This window comes from Homarus americanus, unplaced genomic scaffold (genome assembly GCF_018991925.1).
Source record: "Homarus americanus isolate GMGI-L3 unplaced genomic scaffold, GMGI_Hamer_2.0 scaffold56009, whole genome shotgun sequence".
In the NCBI taxonomy this organism is placed as follows: Eukaryota; Metazoa; Arthropoda; class Malacostraca; order Decapoda; family Nephropidae; genus Homarus; species Homarus americanus.
In genome coordinates, this window is record NW_024739542.1 from 3,383,387 (window position 1) to 3,404,242 (window position 20,856).

At 40.0% G+C, this 20,856-nt stretch overlaps 1 protein-coding gene across 3 annotated transcripts in view; it reads left to right on the forward strand.

Moving 5' to 3' along the window:
* The first annotated feature begins 640 nt into the window (after positions 1–640).
* LOC121874866 (dual oxidase maturation factor 1-like) overlaps positions 641–20,856 on the forward strand; it is a 20,722-nt gene continuing 506 nt past the window's right edge. Inside the window, exons 1-13 of one of the 3 annotated variants that reach the window (XM_042379161.1) lie at positions 641–864; positions 4,198–4,405; positions 5,589–5,646; positions 6,818–6,952; positions 9,879–9,980; positions 10,450–10,603; positions 12,059–12,276; positions 12,579–12,692; positions 13,440–13,507; positions 15,396–15,489; positions 17,105–17,133; positions 17,747–18,090; positions 19,341–20,856. The exon at positions 19,341–20,856 is cut by the window's right edge and continues 506 nt beyond it. In XM_042379161.1, coding sequence (XP_042235095.1) covers positions 4,217–4,405; positions 5,589–5,646; positions 6,818–6,952; positions 9,879–9,980; positions 10,450–10,603; positions 12,059–12,276; positions 12,579–12,692; positions 13,440–13,507; positions 15,396–15,489; positions 17,105–17,133; positions 17,747–18,090; positions 19,341–19,392 — 1,557 coding nt within the window. In that variant the 5' untranslated portion in view covers positions 641–864; positions 4,198–4,216 and the 3' untranslated portion in view covers positions 19,393–20,856. Of the gene's footprint in view, positions 865–4,197; positions 4,406–5,588; positions 5,647–6,817; positions 6,953–9,878; positions 9,981–10,449; positions 10,604–12,058; positions 12,277–12,578; positions 12,693–13,439; positions 13,508–15,392; positions 15,490–17,104; positions 17,134–17,746; positions 18,091–19,340 lie in introns of all 3 variants that reach the window. The other 2 variants (XM_042379160.1, XM_042379159.1) reach the window with 2 other exon arrangements.

Here is a 20,856-nt window from a genome sequence, read left to right on the forward strand (position 1 = left end):
ATTTAAATAATAATAAATAAATAAAATAATAATAATAATAATAATAATAATAATAATAATAATAATAATGATAACAATAATATCAACACGGTAATAATAATAATAAGAATAATAATAATAATAATAATAAAGATATACAAAAATTAAAAAAAAATCAAAAGTGAGATACAATATATGCATGTTGTGTTGCCAATAATAAGAGAAACCATTGAGACCCTGCAATTGTGTGTAAATGAGGCAGAAAGTCAGATCAGCAACCTGGGACTTGGTCACAATTTTTGTGATGCCATATGGCAGCAGGATCTACCATTAGACAATACATTATGCTTCCACTATCTTCCCAGGCAGTAGTACCTCCCTGTTTGGTAGCCGCCTACTACCTTGGGTTTTGACAGCAAGTTGGTGGGATAACATTCCCCTCTTTACCATTGTCTCTGATATGTGATGTAAAATTCGGTGAAGAAGATCACAATGTCACCTCTTTTTTGACGCCTAAATGAAAAGAAAAAAAGTTAGGCGAATTTATTTCTCCTCGGTTAAGTTACTTGAAATTAGTTTCAGTTTCATTAGGATTACGAAAGTATCCGTTATCGTGAGTTGCGCGCGTCACACAGACCATACTAAAGGAAATGCCCCTCCCAGACATGGCTGCCACTCCATAAGTGTGGCACAACCGAGCGACTCTGTCAAGGGAGATAGAGGGCCCGCTAAGTGCTCCGTTACGGCGGTGTGGGTCAAGATACAGCCTTTCTTTAACTGGTGAATCAAACTTACATCCTCCTCTTCGTTGGTGACAACAAAAACAGTCTCACTCAATCAGAGGGCCTGCCAACAGTCTCAAGGACAACTATTTACTGTAGACTTGTGAGTTATGTTCATGTTCAAGCACAACCAGGCGTTATCTCTTCAGCCTCCAGCGCCAGTGGTGGTTATTATGCGCCCTTTGTCTTCATTGGGGAATCAAAATACATATAATCATCCTACCAGTGTTCTCTAAAATACGTGGATTTTGTTGCCATTGGTAGTGGGTCTTCATCCCTTTTCGTACAAATGGCATTAATAATGATTTGTTTTATTTTTCATAATCAGTGTTAACCAAACCCCAACAGTAGGGCCTCCTGTCATCAAACTATACATTTTTTGTTGTGTTAATTGTCATTCTCGTTCTGGGCCAGAAATCTCAATAAGTCATACATTAACTATTTCTACAAATTTTAGAGACGCTTTTGCAACGCTCACAAGAGCACGGTCAAAATTATGTTGAAACTGAACTGAGACTTTACCGAAAAATAATTGAATTCTGTCCTCTTGATATACTTACAATACGAATAAGTGCATAAATATTTGAGATCCAGGATTTGTTGGTAAAAAAGGGATAATTTAGAGATGACTGTTATTCAGTTTAGGAATAAAAGCTGAGATTTCAAAATAATATCGGTATACATAAACTTCTCATGACTAATATTCACACCGTTATACCACCGTGTACTAGAACATGTAGTAGATATTATAATAACTCGTTGATTTCACTAACATCAAAGGCATTAGGTAAGTAGAAGTGTGTCGCCCTAGTGCAAATACAGTTCTAATTAAGCTTAAAACTTACCAGCATTGATATAAATAAACTTACTCTTAAACTTGCAGACTAAAACTTACAACACACACAAGGCCATATTCAAAATATTGTCGTCGAACTTCCACTGCACCGCTGCCGTAACCCAGGGTATATTTTAAGCACGGGGAAGCAGTTACGTTCAGGTGCTTCAAACATCGGGAGCCATTTGACTGAAGGAGATTAAAGCGAGGTTTACGATCGTGTTTTTTTTTTTTTATACGAGGGCAGTTATTAGTATTGAATTACGGTAGCACGATTCCTTAATCTATCTTGGGGGGAGATGGAGACAGAAAGAGGAACAGATAGATGGATACATAGATAGACAGATGAAGAGATAAACAGGTAGAAAAGACAGATAGGGATAAATGGAGGAAAAGTAGATAGAAAGGGAGAAACAGAGATTAAGAAAAATACACTATACTGTTTAGATCGATAGGTAAATAGAATGATTCATAGATAAACTGATACTGTTCATAGACAGTCAGAAAGACGGATAGAAAGAAACGGAAGATACAGTGTTACCCAATATTGTGTCAATGAACTTAACATTAAACGATAATAAGAAAAGTAAAACAGGAAATGCCATTAATTGTACTCCGCTTCAAGATTCTCCTGCGTTTCGTGGATCTGACTTTTTATTTTTGAAATACAAAATGCAAGATTTAATGATAGACAGACAGACAGATAGACATTAACAAATCTTATTTCTTTAAGCTGCTCTATCTCGCCTACGACAGGATGTTATGATAACTAGCACCAACAGTACCAGGCGAACCCCACAACAACTGGAGGATACGTGCTCAAACAGTATTACTATTTTTTTTAATATATATATATATATGGTATAAAGTGGTAGAGTGAGTTATTATGTAGAGTAGAAGAATAGTTATAATTTATATATACCGTACAGACAATATACAGTATGTATATATATATATATATATATATATATATATATATATATATATATATATATATATATATATATATATATATATGTATATATAATCGTTATCACTATTTCACAAATTATTATTTCCATGCTTTCTTCACAGCTAGCAGCACCACCATCCACTATCATTTACCACAACCAACAACTACCATTACCATCGTTACCATAACCTACCACCGTAACCACAACCCTGCACCATTACCATTGTTACCAACTCTTACCACCATAACCTACCAACACCACACAGTGTGTTTAGTGTGATCCACACTGAACACAAGTTACCACTGCTATCTATCACCACAACTAATTCTGTTCCGACAATCCAACCACCACTTTTACAATCGTTACCATAACCTACCATAACCTATCATCACCATCGTTACTACGACCTGTCACCTCTACCACCATCACCTTCACCACAATCTACCACCATCACCTTCACCACAATCTACCACCATCACCTTCACCACAATCTACCACCATCACCTTCACCACAATCTACCACCATCACCTTCATCACAATCTACCACCATCTACACTGTAATTTACACCATGTACACTTGCAACAAAAAGTATCGGTGCATACTGTAGTGTGAACAATTTGAGACCAGTGACGATAGGTATTGGGAAAGCCTTATGTTGGCAGCCCTGATTGTCAGCCATATGGCAACACCTAGTGGAGGGGGGGGGTTATGAGGATACAATTACCAACCTTCCCGACATATCACAGTGTATACGTAACGTTTTGGAACTCGTCGATCTCACCCTGCACCGATACTTTTTGGTGCGAGTGTACAGTGTATGTAAACCCATTCTAGGTTTAAGATTGTATGTCTCACATGCACACCTACCCAGATGTACATCTACACATAGATGTACTGTACACCTACACACAAGTACACCTACTGTACACACATGTACACCTACACACTTCACCAATATAAGAACTTGTTGTGGTAGGTTAACCTTTACTAATGGCTGGGTTTAAACTGTTATGACAACTCCACTACCAACTAATACCACCACCACTACCACCACCGTCATCAACAACAGCCACCACTACTACCACCAATATCATCATCATGAACACCACTACCACCATCATCATCATCACCCACCACTACCACCACCATCATCATCATGAACACCATTACCACCACACCACTACCACCACCGTCATCAACAACAGCCACCACCACTACTACCACCAATATCATCATCATGAACACCACTACCACCATCATCATCATCACCCACCACTACCACCACCATCATCATCATGAACACCATTACCACCACTACCACCGCCATCACCCACCACTACCATCATCATCATGAACACCACTATCATCATCATCACCCACCACTACCACCACCATCATCATCATCATGAACACCATTACCACCACTACCACCATCATCATCATCACCCACCACTACCACCACCATCATCATCATCATGAACACCATTACCACCACTACCACCACCATCATCACCCACCACTACCACTACTACCACCATTACTACCACCAACATTATCATCATCACTCATCACCACCACCATTACCAAACTATACTAAACCTAACATAAAAAAAATCATCACAGCTAATCAGTACCACAACCTACAGAACAACCACCACCACCACCATGAGCGTATTTCCTTCGTCGCCTGGGTGGTTCGACGCCTCCCGGATGAAGCCATTCCCCACCCAGTACGAGGAACTCAAGAACCCTGCACATCAAGACGTGTTATACATGGGCTGGATCGCCGCCTACCTCACTCTCTTCGTCTCTTTCTGCCTCTGCGTCATTCCAGCGACTCAAGGAAAAAAGGAGGTTAGTCTTTGTCTTAATCTATCATAGTTCCTTCCATCCTTCAGCTCAATATTCTCTCGTTTCTTCTTTCTTAACCTGTTCTTCATCCAAATGCTTTCCTTCTTCCTTTTCTCTTCTTCATCACTTTCTCTCCTCTATCTCTCTACCTTCCTTCCTCTTTACCTGTTCTCCTTCATTCTAACGCTCTCCTTCCTCCCTCTCTCCTTTCCTACCTTTCTCTTTTCCCTCTCCCCCTTCCTCCCTTTATCCTCTTCCTCCCTTTCTCTCCTACTTCCCGTTCTCCTCCTTCCCTCTTAACCTGCTCTCCTTCTTTCTAACTTTCTCCCCCCTCCCTCCCTCCCCCCCCTGTTCTCTTTCATTCTAACACTCTCCCTCCTCCCTCTCTCCCTTCCTCCCTCTTAACCTGTTCTCCTTCATTCTAACGCTTTCTCTCCTCCAATCTTCCCTCCCTCTTACCCATTTCCCCGTACTTGCTCCCTATCCCTTCTATCCTCTCCCTTCCCACGCTCTCTATCCCTCCTATTCTCTCCCTTCCCCCTCCTCTATATCCTGTTCTCCCTTTCTCTCTCTCCACTTGTTTCATTGTAAATTTTTATTAATAACCTAACCTAACCTAACCTTGTTCCAGAGAATATTTTAATGAGATATTCCGTAGCTATTGGAATAAGTGTTTCACTAATCGATAAACTGTAAGCGTAATAGGTATTCATATTGGCGTAATAAGCTGTGGTAAATAAGCTTTAGTTGTTGGTAATGTGTGAACTGTGAAAGAATATTGATTTGTTTTCAATGTGTTTTTATATCAATTGATACTCCATCCCCTCCTGGTATAGTACATTCTTATTCTTATTATTCTTATTTTTATTCCTATTCTCTTTCTCCTCGACTGATTCAGCTAATTCATTTGGAAGAACATCAGATACCATGTCAGAGGTGTTGTCAGCTCGTCTCTAAATCTAAACTGATTTATTACTGTAAAACTTATCACCCCTTGGATATAGGATCATAATGCTACTACAGTTTATGGTTCCATCATCTTACCTTACAGCAGTAATGTCATTTTTTTCTCTCAAATCTTAAATTATATATTGTTAATATTTTTTCGTTGTTTTGAATGTCTTATTGGGACATTTACCGTCGTGGCAGAGAAAGGCGGAAATATTGATACTTGATTTACCCACAGATGGTCTACCACTTCATTCGTGTCACGGCGGCTCTGGGTTTGGGTTTGGTGATAATGGGTGAGTATATACCTGGTATATTATATATCTGTATATAATGATATAGGACGTGTCTGTATGTTCCAGCCACAGCTCCAAAACGGAAGCAGTTAGAGACCTTAAACTTTACACACACATCATATGGGTGCCAAGGTTGTGCACCTTGGTATTACTATTGACCACGGACCCCCGGGTGGTCCGGGCAAGAACCAAAAATCTTCCCCGACTGAGATATTACCACGGCGATTGTCGGAGGTGGTTCACCCGTGTCAGGGAGGACAGACTGTGGCAGTCAAGGTTATACAGTTTTACTCTCTTTATCACTTTGCAGTTGTGGTAAGTCCTATTTCGTCCTTCAGAGAATATTCTTCTGTTAGCTTGTCAGGATAACTCCTCTACTGTCCGAATGCTTAGGTGCTCCAGTGTTTCCCTTTTCCTGTGTGACTTTATCGAGATTTATCTTGTCCACGTTTCCATTATATATATATATATATATATATATATATATATATATATATATATATATATATATATATATATATATATATATATATATATATATATATATAGCCCAATAAAGCCGGATTTGGTAAAACGTTACTCTGACCACCTACGTGATACGGGTGGTCCCCATTAGAGGTTCACGGCGCCATAAGCTCGTTGAACAGGCTTTGTGTGAAATATAACAAAGTCTAGGACTGCTTTTAGTATCCTGGTGGTCCAGCTGTTAGCGTTCCCCGGTCACAGTCATAGGCTTGTGGGCCGTGGGTTCAAGTCCTGGCGGGTTGAGGTGTTGATTATATATATATATGATTCATCCTTTCATTTACATAAGTTTATTTTTATTATATTAGCATTACTTACGGCTCATTAGATACACCTTTAACGTTGTTTAATTTAATTATTGTTGCCAATTGTTGTACCCATTAGAGGCCCAGGTATTATTATTTGTTCTAATCATTAAATTTCCCCTTATCACCATGTTATATTATTTTAAACTACCATTTACTATGATTTAAGATTCCCTTTAGATACCACTATTAACATTATGTCTTGTGCCATACGCTGCATACCTTTATTCGAGTTAACTCTCATTTATTTCTTCATTAACCCCATTTCTACTCCCCATTTATTCTCATTTTCCCCTTCAACCCCATTTATGTCACTAACTTCATCAATTTTCTCACAATAGCTTGTAACTTCGGCCAGAACTGGGAGGAAGGACAGGTGGACACTTTAACCCCTTATAAGGCTGGCTCGGGAGCAGAGATAGAGGCTCGAGTGGGAGTCAAGTTAGGACTTCGCTCTGTAAACATAACGCTCAAAGGTGAGAGAGAGAGAGAGAGAGAGAGAGAGAGAGAGAGGTTGTGCACTTTCAATATCACGCCTGAGGGTGAAAGAGAAAGTTTTGAGCATTCTCTTAACAATCACCCCTAAACGCGTGTGTGTGTGAGAAAGAGAGAAGTGCATGTACTGTATGTTCTTTCAGTAGTGGCCTTAACACCTTTCTCTTTACAGCATTCTTTTCATCCGTTTAATTTTCATAAGTATAATTTTTTTTCAACCATGTATTATCTATGTATGGTTGCAGTGTGTATGATGTATCCATATTCATGGTAGTGTACAAGTATTAGTAACGGTTGGCTGGAGTATGTTCCTGGTTCTTTAGTCGTATAACTTAGGACTCTTGAGTTTTCATAGGGCTGTATATTCCAAGGTGTTTATAACCTTTATATATATTCATGTAAATGTGAGCCTTCGGTGTGCTTTCAGATTTATACGACCTGCATAATTTTCTTGATTATAAAAGGGCACAAGTCTGTCCTATAGTGGAACTGCGGATGCAACACATTGAATGCTTGGCCGTGAACCTGACAGATGACTCCCACCTCATAACGAGATCTGAGATTGCCGAGTTCCACGACAATTTAAATAATGAGTTACTAAATGCACAAAGGCAGAACATACCATACAAAAAACTCAGATCAGACAATAATGACCCTAAATGGATAAATAATTATTGAAAGAACATCATTGGCCAAAGGAAGGCTATAGGTAGAAGGATAAAGCGTGGCGAAATTTACCTCCAGGATTATTATAAGATATTCGCGAGTAGGGTTAAAACCGAGATAAGGAAAGCCAGGAGGAATAATGAGGTAAGGATAGCAAGGGAGGCGAAGACAAACCCCCAAAGGATTCTACCAAATGTATCAAACTAAAACACGAGAAAAGATTGGACCAATACGGTCAGATACTGGCGAGCTCACTGATAACGACGGAGAAATGAGCAATAATTTGAATAAATATTTTTCAACAGTTTTCACCACTGAAAATTTAAACATGATACCTGAGGCACCGACTATATTCAGAGATAGTGAAGTTAACAAATTAAGCGACATAGTAATGACTAGTAACGATGTTAGTAAGCAAATAGACAAACTAAAGCCTAATAAGTCACCTGGTCCCGATGAGATATTTGCCAGAGTATTAAAGGAATGTAAGGAAGAGCTTAGTATGCCCTTAGCAAAGTTGTTTAACATGTCCTTAAAAACAGGTGTAGTACCAGAATCCTGGAGGATAGCGAATGTAATACCGATTTTCAAGAAGGGGGATAGATCACTATCCTCTAACTACCGCCCAATCAGTCTAACATCAATAGTAGGCAAATTACTGGAAGCAATCATTTCAAACTATACGAAATCACCTGGAGAAGCACCGATTGATCAATGATTCCCAGCTTGGCTTCACAAGTGGACGTTCTTGTCTACTAATCTATTAACATTCTTTTCATCAGTTTTCGAATCGGTGGACGAGGGGCACAATTATGATGTGGTATTTCTCGACTTTACCAAAGCCTTCGACAGAGTCCCCCACGAAAGACTAATTAGAAAGGTAGAAGCACATGGCATCAAAGGTAACATCCTTAAATGGATTAGGGCGTGGTTACAGGACAGGAAACAGCTAGTGAGCATTAACGGCATTAAGTCCCATTGGAGCAACGTCACAAGTGGAGTTCCCCAAGGCTCAGTACTTTGACCATTATTATTTATTATATACATAAACGACATAGATATCGGCATAGACAGCAACATAAGTAAATTTACTGATGACACTAAAATAGGACGTGTTATTAAATCTGACGAGGGCTCCGCAAAACTACAGGAAGATCTAAACAAATTTTTCGAATGGTCTGAAAAATGGCAGATGAAATTCAACGTGGACAAATGTAAAGTACTCAGTATAGGAGATGTAAACAGGGAAACCAGATACCAGATGAACAAGGATGCCATAGAGAAATCCGGCCGAGAGAGAGATTTAGGAGTAATGATAAGTAGGAACCTTAAGCCAAGTAAACAATGTGTTTTTGCTCGTAACAAGGCTAATAAAGTACTTGGGTTCATACAAAGGAGTGTTAGTTACAAGACTAGCGAGGTCATCCTAAAACTGTATCTTTTTGCGCTTGTGAAACCACACCTGGATTACGCAGTTCAGTTCTGGTCACCGTATTACAGAATGGATATAGAATCATTGGAAAGAATTCAGAGGAGAATGACAAGAATAATCCCGAGCATTAGGAACCTTGAGTATAGAGACAGGTTAAAGCGTCTTAATTTGCACTCCCTCGAGAGACGTAGAGCGAGGGGCGACCTGATAGAGGTGTGAAAGTGGAAGTCAGGGCTAAACAAAGGGGACATTACAAAGGTACTCAAACTATCCAACCAGGAGCGAACTCGTAACAATGGTTTTAAATTAGACAAATTTAGATTTAGGCGTGAAATAGGTAAACACTGGTTTGGAAACAGAGTAGTGGATGAATGAAACAAGTTACCAAATATCATCATTAACTCGAATACGCTGAATTGCTTCAAACATAGGTTGGATGCTTATATGAGCAATAGGGGTTGGGTGTAAACGGGACTGCCCAGTATGGGCCAATAGGCCCGCTGCAGTTTCCTCCATTCTTATGTTCTTATGTCAATACTTTGCCTTCAGTAGTGTGGCCGACATTTTACAGTCTGAACGACGGGGGGGAGGGAGGGAGGGGGGGGGGGGCTCCAAGCGCGAGCCAACGACCCTTGGGAAAGCAGGCGAGTGCTGTATCCACTCACTGCACCCATTGAATATAATTATAACTATATATTCACGCATACTTAATCTGTATATTCCAAGAGTATATAACCTTAGTATATTGACACTTCTTAGTTGGTATGACTTGTGTAGTAATTTCTGATAACCTGGTCTTCCCAACACAGCCCTGAAGGAACCTGAAGAGGACTTGAAGGGGGAAGAGATCGACTACAATGAAAGGTTTTCCTGGGAGTGGGCCCAGGGAAGAGCTGGCTTTGGACCCTTCGGTAAGATCTCTCTCACCCTCCTCCACTTTTTTCCCGCACTGTACAACTCTTATTTCCCACATTATTACCTATCTTTATTATCTCCACCATTAGTTCCCATTAGAAACCTCTTATGGCCTCTTTTACACCTCTTTATTTTCTAGCATTAATCCCCTCCATCACCCATTTATGTCCTCAGCTCTTATCCCTCTCCATGTTCCCCATAAATCCCCCCAAAATATGCCTCTCATATCCTCTGTTTTAACGTTGAATCATCTGACACCTGTTCATTTTCCTCACTCACTCATAACCACCAACAGTCCCTCATCAATTTCTACCCATCAATCACATTTTGAATGTTTCTATTTCCTCTCAGCGTGTAGTATAAGTGTAAAATTCTAACGTATACTGAGGAATTACCATTAATCTATCTCTCTCTCTCTCTCTCTCTCTCTCTCTCTCTCTCTCTCTCTCTCTCTGTCTGTCTCAGCTGGGGAGATGCAGCGTAACTTCCGCGCGGCACAACAAAAAGGCCTCCCCCTTCCTATCTTGTGGGTGGCCGAGTACTTCACCTTCGACGGAGAGGGCATCCGCTTCGGCCGTTTCTACCGCACCTCTGGCTGGTACTCCCACATCTTCATCTGGTAGGTGTTGCTGGTACTCCATTTCATTGTGTATGTCTGAGTGCATGGGATGACCTCACTGTGAGCTGTTGCTGTTTCTCTGCCTGTTTTAAATGCTTCCCTTCCAAAGATAAATTCATAAAAATAATAAATCAACGTTTGAAATCATATGACAACAAGTTTCAAGGTAATGATTATATGACAGAATCAAACTATAAAGAGATTGAATACCCAAATAGCCTATCGTTTTGGGTGAAGCATTTAACAGTATTCGAAATAGTGATTGTTAAATGTATTTTATATAAAACTTAATAAGAATCGTTTGTTTTCCACGGCAGAAAACATAAGAAAGATATAGTTCTTTTATAAATTGGTCAAGTCACTTTACATATATAGACACTCATAAAGGTAGGTGATTTACTTGTAATTAAACTCATAAATTCTGCTCGTCACTTCAATAAATATTGTACCAGCAGCCATAACAGCAGTATTGTAACAGCAATCATCTAGCAGCAGTACTGTAACAACAGGCATGTAAGATACAAAACCCAGAGCAAGAAGGTTTACTGATTCTTCCAGACTACACAACAGTTTCTGTGTGGCTGAATTTCGCTAAACTAAAACCGTTGTCTATACAATCTTACTAAACCATAGCCACACCCTGACAGCCACAGTCTGATTGTCATGCCCAGACAGCCACACCCCAACAGTCACACCCCGACAGCCACACCCCGACAGCCACATCCCGACAGCCACACCCCGACAGCCACACCCCGACATCTACAGTACATAATAACTCGCAGCTCGCTCATGCTAGAGAAGTTAGGCAGATAATTATTTAGACACGTTTATACTTTTATCAAACTAGAGCACAGGACACTGCCGGATGTGGCTTCCGTCCGTCATTTTCTTGTCCTTTACGTACACGGCTCATTTGTACGACCGTGATTCACTTATACTTACATGGATCATTTATAAGTACACAGTTTATGTGTACGTTCACAGCTCGTATGTATGCGTACGGATCATTTATACCACAGCTTCATAATATATACTTGCACGGAACATTGTACGTTATCGGTTCACTGTAAAGTACACACATTGCTTGTACAGACACAGTTCATTTTTTACGTGCTTACTTCTCTTGTACTGTACGTGCTCGCCTCACACCTTGCATCTTTTTAGTTTATCTCTGTTTCCTTATAAGTCGTACAGTACATTCCTGCCCTCTTGTTTATATATCAGGAGAGAGGCCGCAGCTGTATCCCGTCACTTAATACTACTTGTGCTCGCTTTAGGTGTCCTGACTGAGTGGTAAATGTGTAACTTTTTTTTTTTATCATATATCGTATGATTTGTTACCGACCGTTAAGCTCATTACTGCCTTCTTGCTAATTACTTGTTATTCGTTAATCAATGTATTTTTTTCTTGTCATCTATTAATGTCGTTCTCTTCATTGTATAACTTTTCTTCAGGTTATCATTCGCGTTGTGGATCCTGACACTGATTCTGTTCAAGATGGTGATCAGTTACGGGGCGATCTTCCTCTTCATGACCGGCTCTTCCCTCACTATCTCAGCCCTCATATGGTCTAGCAACAGGAATTTTATTGAATTAGCGGTGCCGTTTACCCCTCCTAACGGCATTTTGAGGACCACTTATGGCATCCACTGGTACCTGGCACTAGTGACGGGTAAGAAGCAGCTGAAAATATGAAAGAGAGAGAAATAAGTCACTAACAGAAACAATAGTCTGGCACTACATTCCATTATCTCCAGTTAACGAAATGAGTAAATACAGACATTTTAACTGCATCAACAATTGTATTTGATTCAGGATCTTGATTTCACTACTGGCATCTGTTCATGAAGATATGGAGGATATTCTTAACTCTTTTATTCCCCCATTTAATTTACCAAGTTTCCGGCTAGGAAATACTGGTGTTCAATAGGCCATATGTACTGCCATTCACTTCGACCTTCTCCCTGGCCGTAGGTGTCCTCTGCATGGCGACAGGTGTAATTATCTGGGGTCTCTCTTACTTATTCCCTGATCAAGTGAAAGAGGTTTTCGGCAACGTCTTGACCATCGAAGACCAGGAGATAATAGGTGAGTATTGTCTGCCTCACAAGTGCACCTCTTGATATTATTCTTCAGGGTCTTGTTTATGTCGTTATATCATTGTTTTAGTCTTTCCAACATCACTACAGTACATTAGCTTCTCTTTACGTCTGTACGTCATTGACTTACCCATTCATTTACTGGCAGAGAAAAATTAATTCCTTTGTCACAGGCTGTTAAATTCTAACCAACTTCCTTAGAATGAACTTAACTAAATTTAATTCAACTTAAACTGGATTTAGATGAGCATAATAATCGATTTGGTATCCTGCTTTTCAATTGCAAGTGTCTAGTTTAAGTATTGTCTCTCGCTTGATTTTGTCTTATTACTTCTCAGTTGTAATTATAGTCTATACGTTCGTCTTTCCCTTATGATTTTTAGTTTATTTTTCTTATCTGTAACTGGTTCATGTTCTCCTCCAAACTGGTTCATGTCCTCCTCCAAACCGGTTCATGTCCTCCTCCAAACCGGTTCATGTCCTCCTCCAAACCGGTTCATGTCCTCCTCCAAACTGGTTCATGTCTTCCTTTAAGTCTATCCTGTTTGTAGAAGAAGTTTACTAATCTTGTAATTTATTTCAGAGTACTTTCAGTGATTATGGCATTAGTTTTACACCGAACATAATGTAGACTACAGCAATGTGTGAGTGTGTGTGTGTGTGTGTGTGTGTGTGTGTGTGTGTGTGTGTTCCCAGTAATTATATTAATTTTGTATCTCCTCATTTGAACCAACAGAGGTGTCAAACGAGGCTCAGTCAACCGGTGACATAGAGATGAGGCCAATGGATACGACATCTCGCCAGGTAAGAGAGAGAGAGAGAGAGAGAGAGAGAGAGAGAGAGAGAGTGAGTGGGTAAATACAGTCATAGTTAAAGTGAGAGAGTTGATGAAAGTTATTAGTAAGAAGAGAAAGTCTATGCCTTTAACTGATGTATACGTTAAAATCACCAAAAAAGTTTAGGTTTTTTCTCGGAATCATAAGAAAATAAATAAAAAATTGGCAGAATGACTATTAAATTTTTCTAGTGTGTTTGTGATAGAAGAATCAGAATTATTCATAACTTTAATGTAATATTTAGAAACTATAGATTTATGGGGACACGGTAGACACATAATGTACTGTACACTCGCTGCAAAAAGTATCTGCAAAATTTTATGCTAGACAATATGACACAACGGGCGAAGGATTTTGACACCTCTACCGAGACAACAGGAGTCTTATTGTTCATTTTGACATCTATCGGACCCCACCTTGCGAGTATACATATTTGCTGGAACAACTAGGAAGTACAGTACAAGCGTCTTGAAAAACAGCCAAGGAACTCACGATTTGGGAGGAACCTATTTTAGGGGCACATGTTGGTTAGACAATCAGAAATTTAGGTATTTGGGGGAACAATTAAAAGGTATAGGAAATTTTTAGATCAATTAGAGAGCCCAGGTGTTTGTTAAAATGACGAAAATGTTCACTACAGGTGTGTTTTTGATAATAAATGGTACAAGAGCTTGTTAGAATAGTATATAATCAAATAAATTTCTCAACCTACCCCTAACGATCATTTAGTTCAACAGTCATCATTTAGAACGTCAACTGCCCTTAGCCACTCAGTTGATTCCACGACCTCCTTAAGTACTCCTTAATGTCCACTTGAAGTACGGCATCACAGTGCTCGCCACCTGTGGGGAAGGATTAAAAGAAACAAGTGAGACCCAACAATTGTGTGTAAAGGAAACAGAAAGTCAAAGATCAGCAACCTGGCACCATGTAATTCTCTGACTCTCTTTACTAACCAAAATGGTCTTTAAAACTCATAAAAAGAACACTATTCCCTTCCTAAGACTTCTTCTACACGTTAATTACGTATTTGCCCTCCTAATAGCCTCTACTTACCCAACTAGATCCCTAATGACCCGTGAAACCAATTGGCACCAAAAACTCACGAAAGACCATTAAGAAGTCACTATGTTAATCAATGTTCCTTACCTATTATACTGTTTCCATAAGAAACTTTAATTCCCAAATTAAATTTTATAATGTTCCTGATCCATCCAAATTTCTGTTAAAAATTCAAATGAATTCCACACATCTGAAGACCCGTTAGGGGCAGAATTAATAAGTGAAACTGAAGTCTAGGTGGCTACCAATAAACTAACCCAATATACAATTCACTTTATCAACTGCAAAGTGAGGAGCCCATTCTGCAGCCGAATCGACTGGGGGCGCCCCAGTCAGTGTTCGGCAACAAGTCTCTTAACCAACGACCGTTGATTCGGGAGGCAGGGACTTTATCCGTTCGTCAACTGCACCCTTAATTATCTTAGTATGTTGTATAGATCCCATAGGTATGACTGCCTATTGGGAATAGTGAGGTTACAGCACACTGTATACTAAGCCTTCGGTACTCAAGGAGTCAGCATGGCCAGTACTGCACTCGACCACCTTAACTTTCCCATCTTGTAAAGTTAGGGACCCATTTACAGCTGGGTGGACTGGGAGTGCCCCAGGACCAACCGCAGACCCACGGAGCAAGACGCAAGGCAAGCGTTGTATCCACTTGACCCACACACCCCTTAATTATCTTAGTAACGTAAAAATACGTCACTGGCTCTGTATTGATCCTTGACTACCCAAATGGCTTGCGAACGACTCAGTCATATGGCTGTCTGACGACTTAACTTCTCCATTAGCAGGGGCGGATTGTGACGCTGTTGAAGCCAAGGGGGACCCGCTTCGGGTACAGCAAGAAAATCAACTACACATCCTTCAGGAACTCGGACGTCTACGGTAAGTCTGTCTGTCTGTCTGTCTGTCTGTCTACCACCGATTATCGAGTACAGTATATTGATGGCCCTCAGATTGCATTGTAAAAGGAATTCAAATTATAGAAGTAAGTTATTATGGGGTCAGCACTTAGCCTTACAAAACAAATAGGTGTATTAGAGACAAGAATATTTTCCAAGATTGTGACAGTATGTTATCCAACGATTCATTTGTGTTTATGTAACTATTGCAGTGTATCCTTTCTCTCTCCGAGTTTAATTCTACCATTCTCTGTTTCTGATTCCTAAATCGCTTTTGTATCTTTCTCATGTCGTATATTTCTCTACCTGTCAACTAGCCCCGGGTCCTGTCTCCAGTTGAAACGACGATGAGTCTGTCTGCCTCCTTGCCTGTCTGTTTATCTTTATCTCTCTATCTGATATTTGTTTATCTCTGTCTCTTTGAACGTCTCTCTCTCCTTCGTGTTAGTGAAGGGATGACGGGGGCGACGATGACTGCGAGTTATCATCACAACATCCTGTCCCCCCGTCTCCCTCAGTCCACAGCCCCACCTTTACCCTCGTCCATCTCTACTCACGTACACTTTCTCACACACACGCACACACACACACACACACACACACACGACTTACCCCCAGTCAACACTTGCGACGCACTTAAGGAGGGGAGAGGTACAAGCTGCTAGTAGTTGTGTTTACCAGCTACCATTGGTAAGTTACCCGCTCCTAGTTGTTGTGTTATCAGCTGCATAGTCTGCGTTACCAGATGGTAGCAGTAAGTTACCAATTGTTGGGAATAAGTTACCAGCTATTAATGGTGTGTTCCCAGCTGCTGCAAGTAGTATGTGTATAAGAGTTATCGGCTGTTAATGGGATTGTATCTGAGTAACTAACTGCTAGTTTTACTTGAATCGGAGTTACTAACAGCAAGTGATGCATTTATCTAAGGTACCGTCTGCTAGTAATGTGCATAACTAAGGTACTAACTGATAGTGACGAGTGTATAATTATGTGAGTTGTCACCTACAAGTGAGTTACTAACTGCTATTTTTTAGTAAATATGAGTTACCTTCTGCTAGTCATGCACATATGACTATTTCTTGCATCATCTATAAACAATATCATGAAGACTTTGAGACAGGGAGAGATGTACAGTCCCACAAAAAAGTATCGTTAGCCACGGAGTCGACGTGATTCGAGGCTTTCCGAGCATTTTACTCGACATGTTTCTGAACGGTTGGTTTTTCTACATCCGCCGCTACCTTTGAGCACGAATGACTATATAATATACGTTTTCGAATGATACATACATTAATATAGCCTAGTGGATTTCTTATTTTATATTAAAGTATCTAGTATTCCATACAAAGACGACTTCCTTCCCCAATCCTAACCCCGTCTATAGCTATTGCTGATATGGCAAGCAGGCGTACCAACTTAAGACGATACACTAGGGCTCATCAAAGCATTTCGTCTAGCATTTCAAACTCGCGACGGAAAATCTAACGATACTTTTTGGGGGGAACTATACAGTACGTCATTTTTTTTTCTCTTCTCAGTAATGCATGAAAAATATAAGATAAAACTTCCCATATTCTATTAATGTTTTCGTATTTCAGATAATGTAGACTCTACTATCTCGCGTGCGGTAAGTCTCCTAGATGTTCTGTAATTTTTTTAGATTTATGGAACAATTTATTTTTCAAGTACTGTGCTGTACTTATGGTCATTTATTTCTTTATACTTCCAGAAACATATTTTTTTTTTCTCACATTTCTATTTTGTACTTTGTTATGGGGTAGTGTATAGTTGGATTCATTAAATTTTTTTTTTTTAAGAGTTGGTGATTCCAAAGATTAGCAAGCCTTAACCTATCCCAACTTGACCTACCCTTACTCCTCACCTAACCTACTCCGAACTTACCTACTTCTAACCCAACATATTCCTAGTCTAAACCTACACCTATCCTTTGACCTTCTCCTGACTTAACCTACTATACAACCTAATTTAATCTACCCCTGACCTAACATAACCTAACTCAACTTAACCAAACCTACCCCACTACCCCAGTCTAATCTAACTCAACCTAACCTCCTCCAACCTAATATAACCCAACCAAACCGATCCTAACCCAGTTTACCCCAAGTCAACTTAAACTAACCTAGCCAAGTTTATCCTAACCTAACCATGAGAATCAAAGTCAATGATACTAAACACTTTAATGAGAATCTAATCTTTTTTGTTTCTTGTAATGAATTCAGGGATATTCTCGATACCAAGGGAACTTAGAAACACACCCAAATCCAGGCTATGAACCCGAAAACCTAACGCTCGGACCCTCACAAGCCTACCAACCGTATCCAAGCTATCAACAAGGGGGCGTGGAGGTCGATCAGTACCCAGGCTCACAGGGCCAGTACCCAGGCTCACAGGACCAGTACCCAGGCTCACAAGGCCAATACCCAGGCTCACAGGACCAGTACCCAGGCTCACAGGACCAGTACCCAGGCTCACAGGACCAGTACCCAGGCTCACAGGACCAAGCTTACAACCAGGACCAGACCGCCAAAGACCAAGATGATGATGAAGATCTATATGTGAACTTGTGAGTATATACTGTATAGATACATATAACTTTCTCTTGAGCTGTGGCTGAATAGGGAAAATTGCCGACTAAACCTTCAAAAGCAACTGAAGTTTATGCTGAATACGGATATTTTTTTATTGCTTTAACTCAATGAAAATTAATTCGTATATGGTAATTATTTTTTCCATTTAAGGCGTCGTTTACTATTATAAGATAGCACAATTATATCTAAAGTAGATTAGGGTAGGTTAGGTAATTATCCCAATTTAGTGTGTGTGTGTGTATGTGTACCGGTCAGCATGATCGCTTTGCAAGCTAGTGGACCATGGTTCGATCCTCGTGCTAGGTGAAAATATGGGCACATTTCTTTACGGGCTTTGCCTCTCTCTACCCAGCAGTAACTAGGGACCTGGATGTTAATCGCTTTGCTTTTCATGTTCTGGGGTATTGGATAGCCAGTGTAGTTGACGAGTTGTCCGGTCTTCTTGGATTATTCCGTGACACTGGGTCATACAGCTCGTTATCCTAGGGTGTGGCTGTTGTACTGGCGACAGCTTCAACAACTTAAATAAATTCACACCTAAGGTGGCCCTTGCCTAGGGCCACCTTAGGTCCCCAGGACCCCTAGGGTCCCATCGGGCCGGCCATCCTCGAACACGGGGCAACCATTAAAATAATCTATAATGATAAAAGGATGGCTGTCTGTTCCAATCATAGCTCCAAAATGGACTCAGTTTCTTTGGCACTTGGTAGGGTCCGCTGAATTTGCGAGAAGGGCGTTTTGTTGATTAGGAAGATAATCTGTAATATGGTCTCCTGAGTAACATTGTTCCAATGCTCCCTCTTACTCAGGATGATAGGCAGTAGATTATTGCTCAACTCCCAATGGTTGTATAACATAGGAAAATAGCTGAGAGTTGATCTGGTAAGATCGCGGTGACATACTGGTTGACAAGTCACTCATTTTTTTCTCATTCTTTTATATACTACCGTGTGCTGGTCCTCACGATCCTTCACTATATTATCCGGTCTTTCTGCGGTGGGTGGATATCGCTGGTTTATTTCTTCAAGTTCCACTATAAAGCGCACAATGCAGTACTGTACATCAGCTTGAGATGCACAATGACTCTACTTGCTTAAAGAATACAGTATTTTTAATGTTAACAGATCAGGACGGAAACTGTAATGTTTATTTATCAATGAAATGTGCAAGTTTTCTAGTGGCCAGTGAATGTTTTATTAATCTTGGTTCTTTTCCTCTCCTGCAGGCCTCAACGTGGAGCTCCACCACGTCCCCCAAAGTCAAAACATATGTACTAAGAAAACACCAACCAGTCCATATTCCAAGGTTGCCTGGGCCTTACTGCACAAAGAGTCTGCATATACATTTGTTCTTAATCAGTCAGTGGAACACGAACAAAGAAGCAACGTCTCACGAGCTTCTTCAGGCAAACAAATACTGTAAAACGCAAGAGAAGCTACTAAACATAATGAGATTCATCGGTAACCGAAGAATATTTTAATGATAGCAGAAGTTGAATTGTCTCTGAGAAATCAAATACAACGGACAAAAACCCGAAAAATAAAAGCTGTTTTGATTCAAGAAAGAAATTAAGATACATTACTGCTTTCTAGTAAACCAGTTGGTTTCTCTGTATTTGCAAGGAAAACTGAAGAAACGTCCCAAAGGAAAGCTTTAAAAGCATGAATTCCTTCAAGCATTCACATAAAAAAGAAGAAAAAACATCAAAAAGAAATAGCTTCAAGTCCTCAGAGAAAATAGAGGAAACTTTGGAAAAAGAGAGTAAACGTTTTTACAGATCAGAAAATGGAGGGGGAATGTCTGTACGTATTTTATTTACCAGACAACAAAGTGAACCACAAACACTCCAAGAAAATGAAACTGATTTATTATTACAGAAAAAAACAAGGAAACTAGAAAGTAAGAGTTTTTTCTCGCAGTCAGAGAAAATAAAGCAAACAGACGAAAGGAAATCAACCCTTTTATTGAAATCAAAGACTGCAGAACAAAAGCATCACAAGAAATGCCACATCACAAAGTCCATACTAGGCGAACTATCTTCGAATTTAAAGTTCTATCTAAATAGATTCGTTTTATTCTTGAGTACAATTCTTCACTACCTATCCATATCAATCGTCATCTTTTGGCATAGCCTCAACACTACCCTGAAGACCGCGGCTACTCGCGTAATAGTAATGAGCAAAGCATTAGTATCCATGTTAATCGCAGTAACACCAAAGAAAGTCGTAAAACACGCCATGATCTACATCTGCTACGCTATTCCCCAGCTAAGATTTCGGGCAGTCTTGTTACGTTTCATCAATTCCTCCCCATCACACGTCACCAAGAGAATAATTAGTATTTACCTGAAAAAAGTTTCGCTACGTGTAATGACCTGGCATGCCCACCTTTCCCTAGGGAGCAGCTCTTTGAAGAAGATCGCCATGAACTTTGGTCATATCCTTCGCCTGCCTAAGACTCTGATGGAGACGTTGTTCTTGGCGGCTGCGAGTCTGTTGAAGTTTCTTTCGAGATCCCTGAATTTTTTTAGGGGTGACGTAGCCCATTTGACCAAGACGAGGTCATTCACCTGGTCCTGGAAACGGAGAAGTGGTCACAGGAATTCGTTAAGTAGTGGTGAAGAATCTGGAAATTTGAAGTAAAACCTCTATCATGTAAAGTGATAGAAAAGGAACCAAAATTTTTTTTTACGAACTGATTAAATTTGGAAAAAATATTTAATTAAAGAATGTAAGAAATTG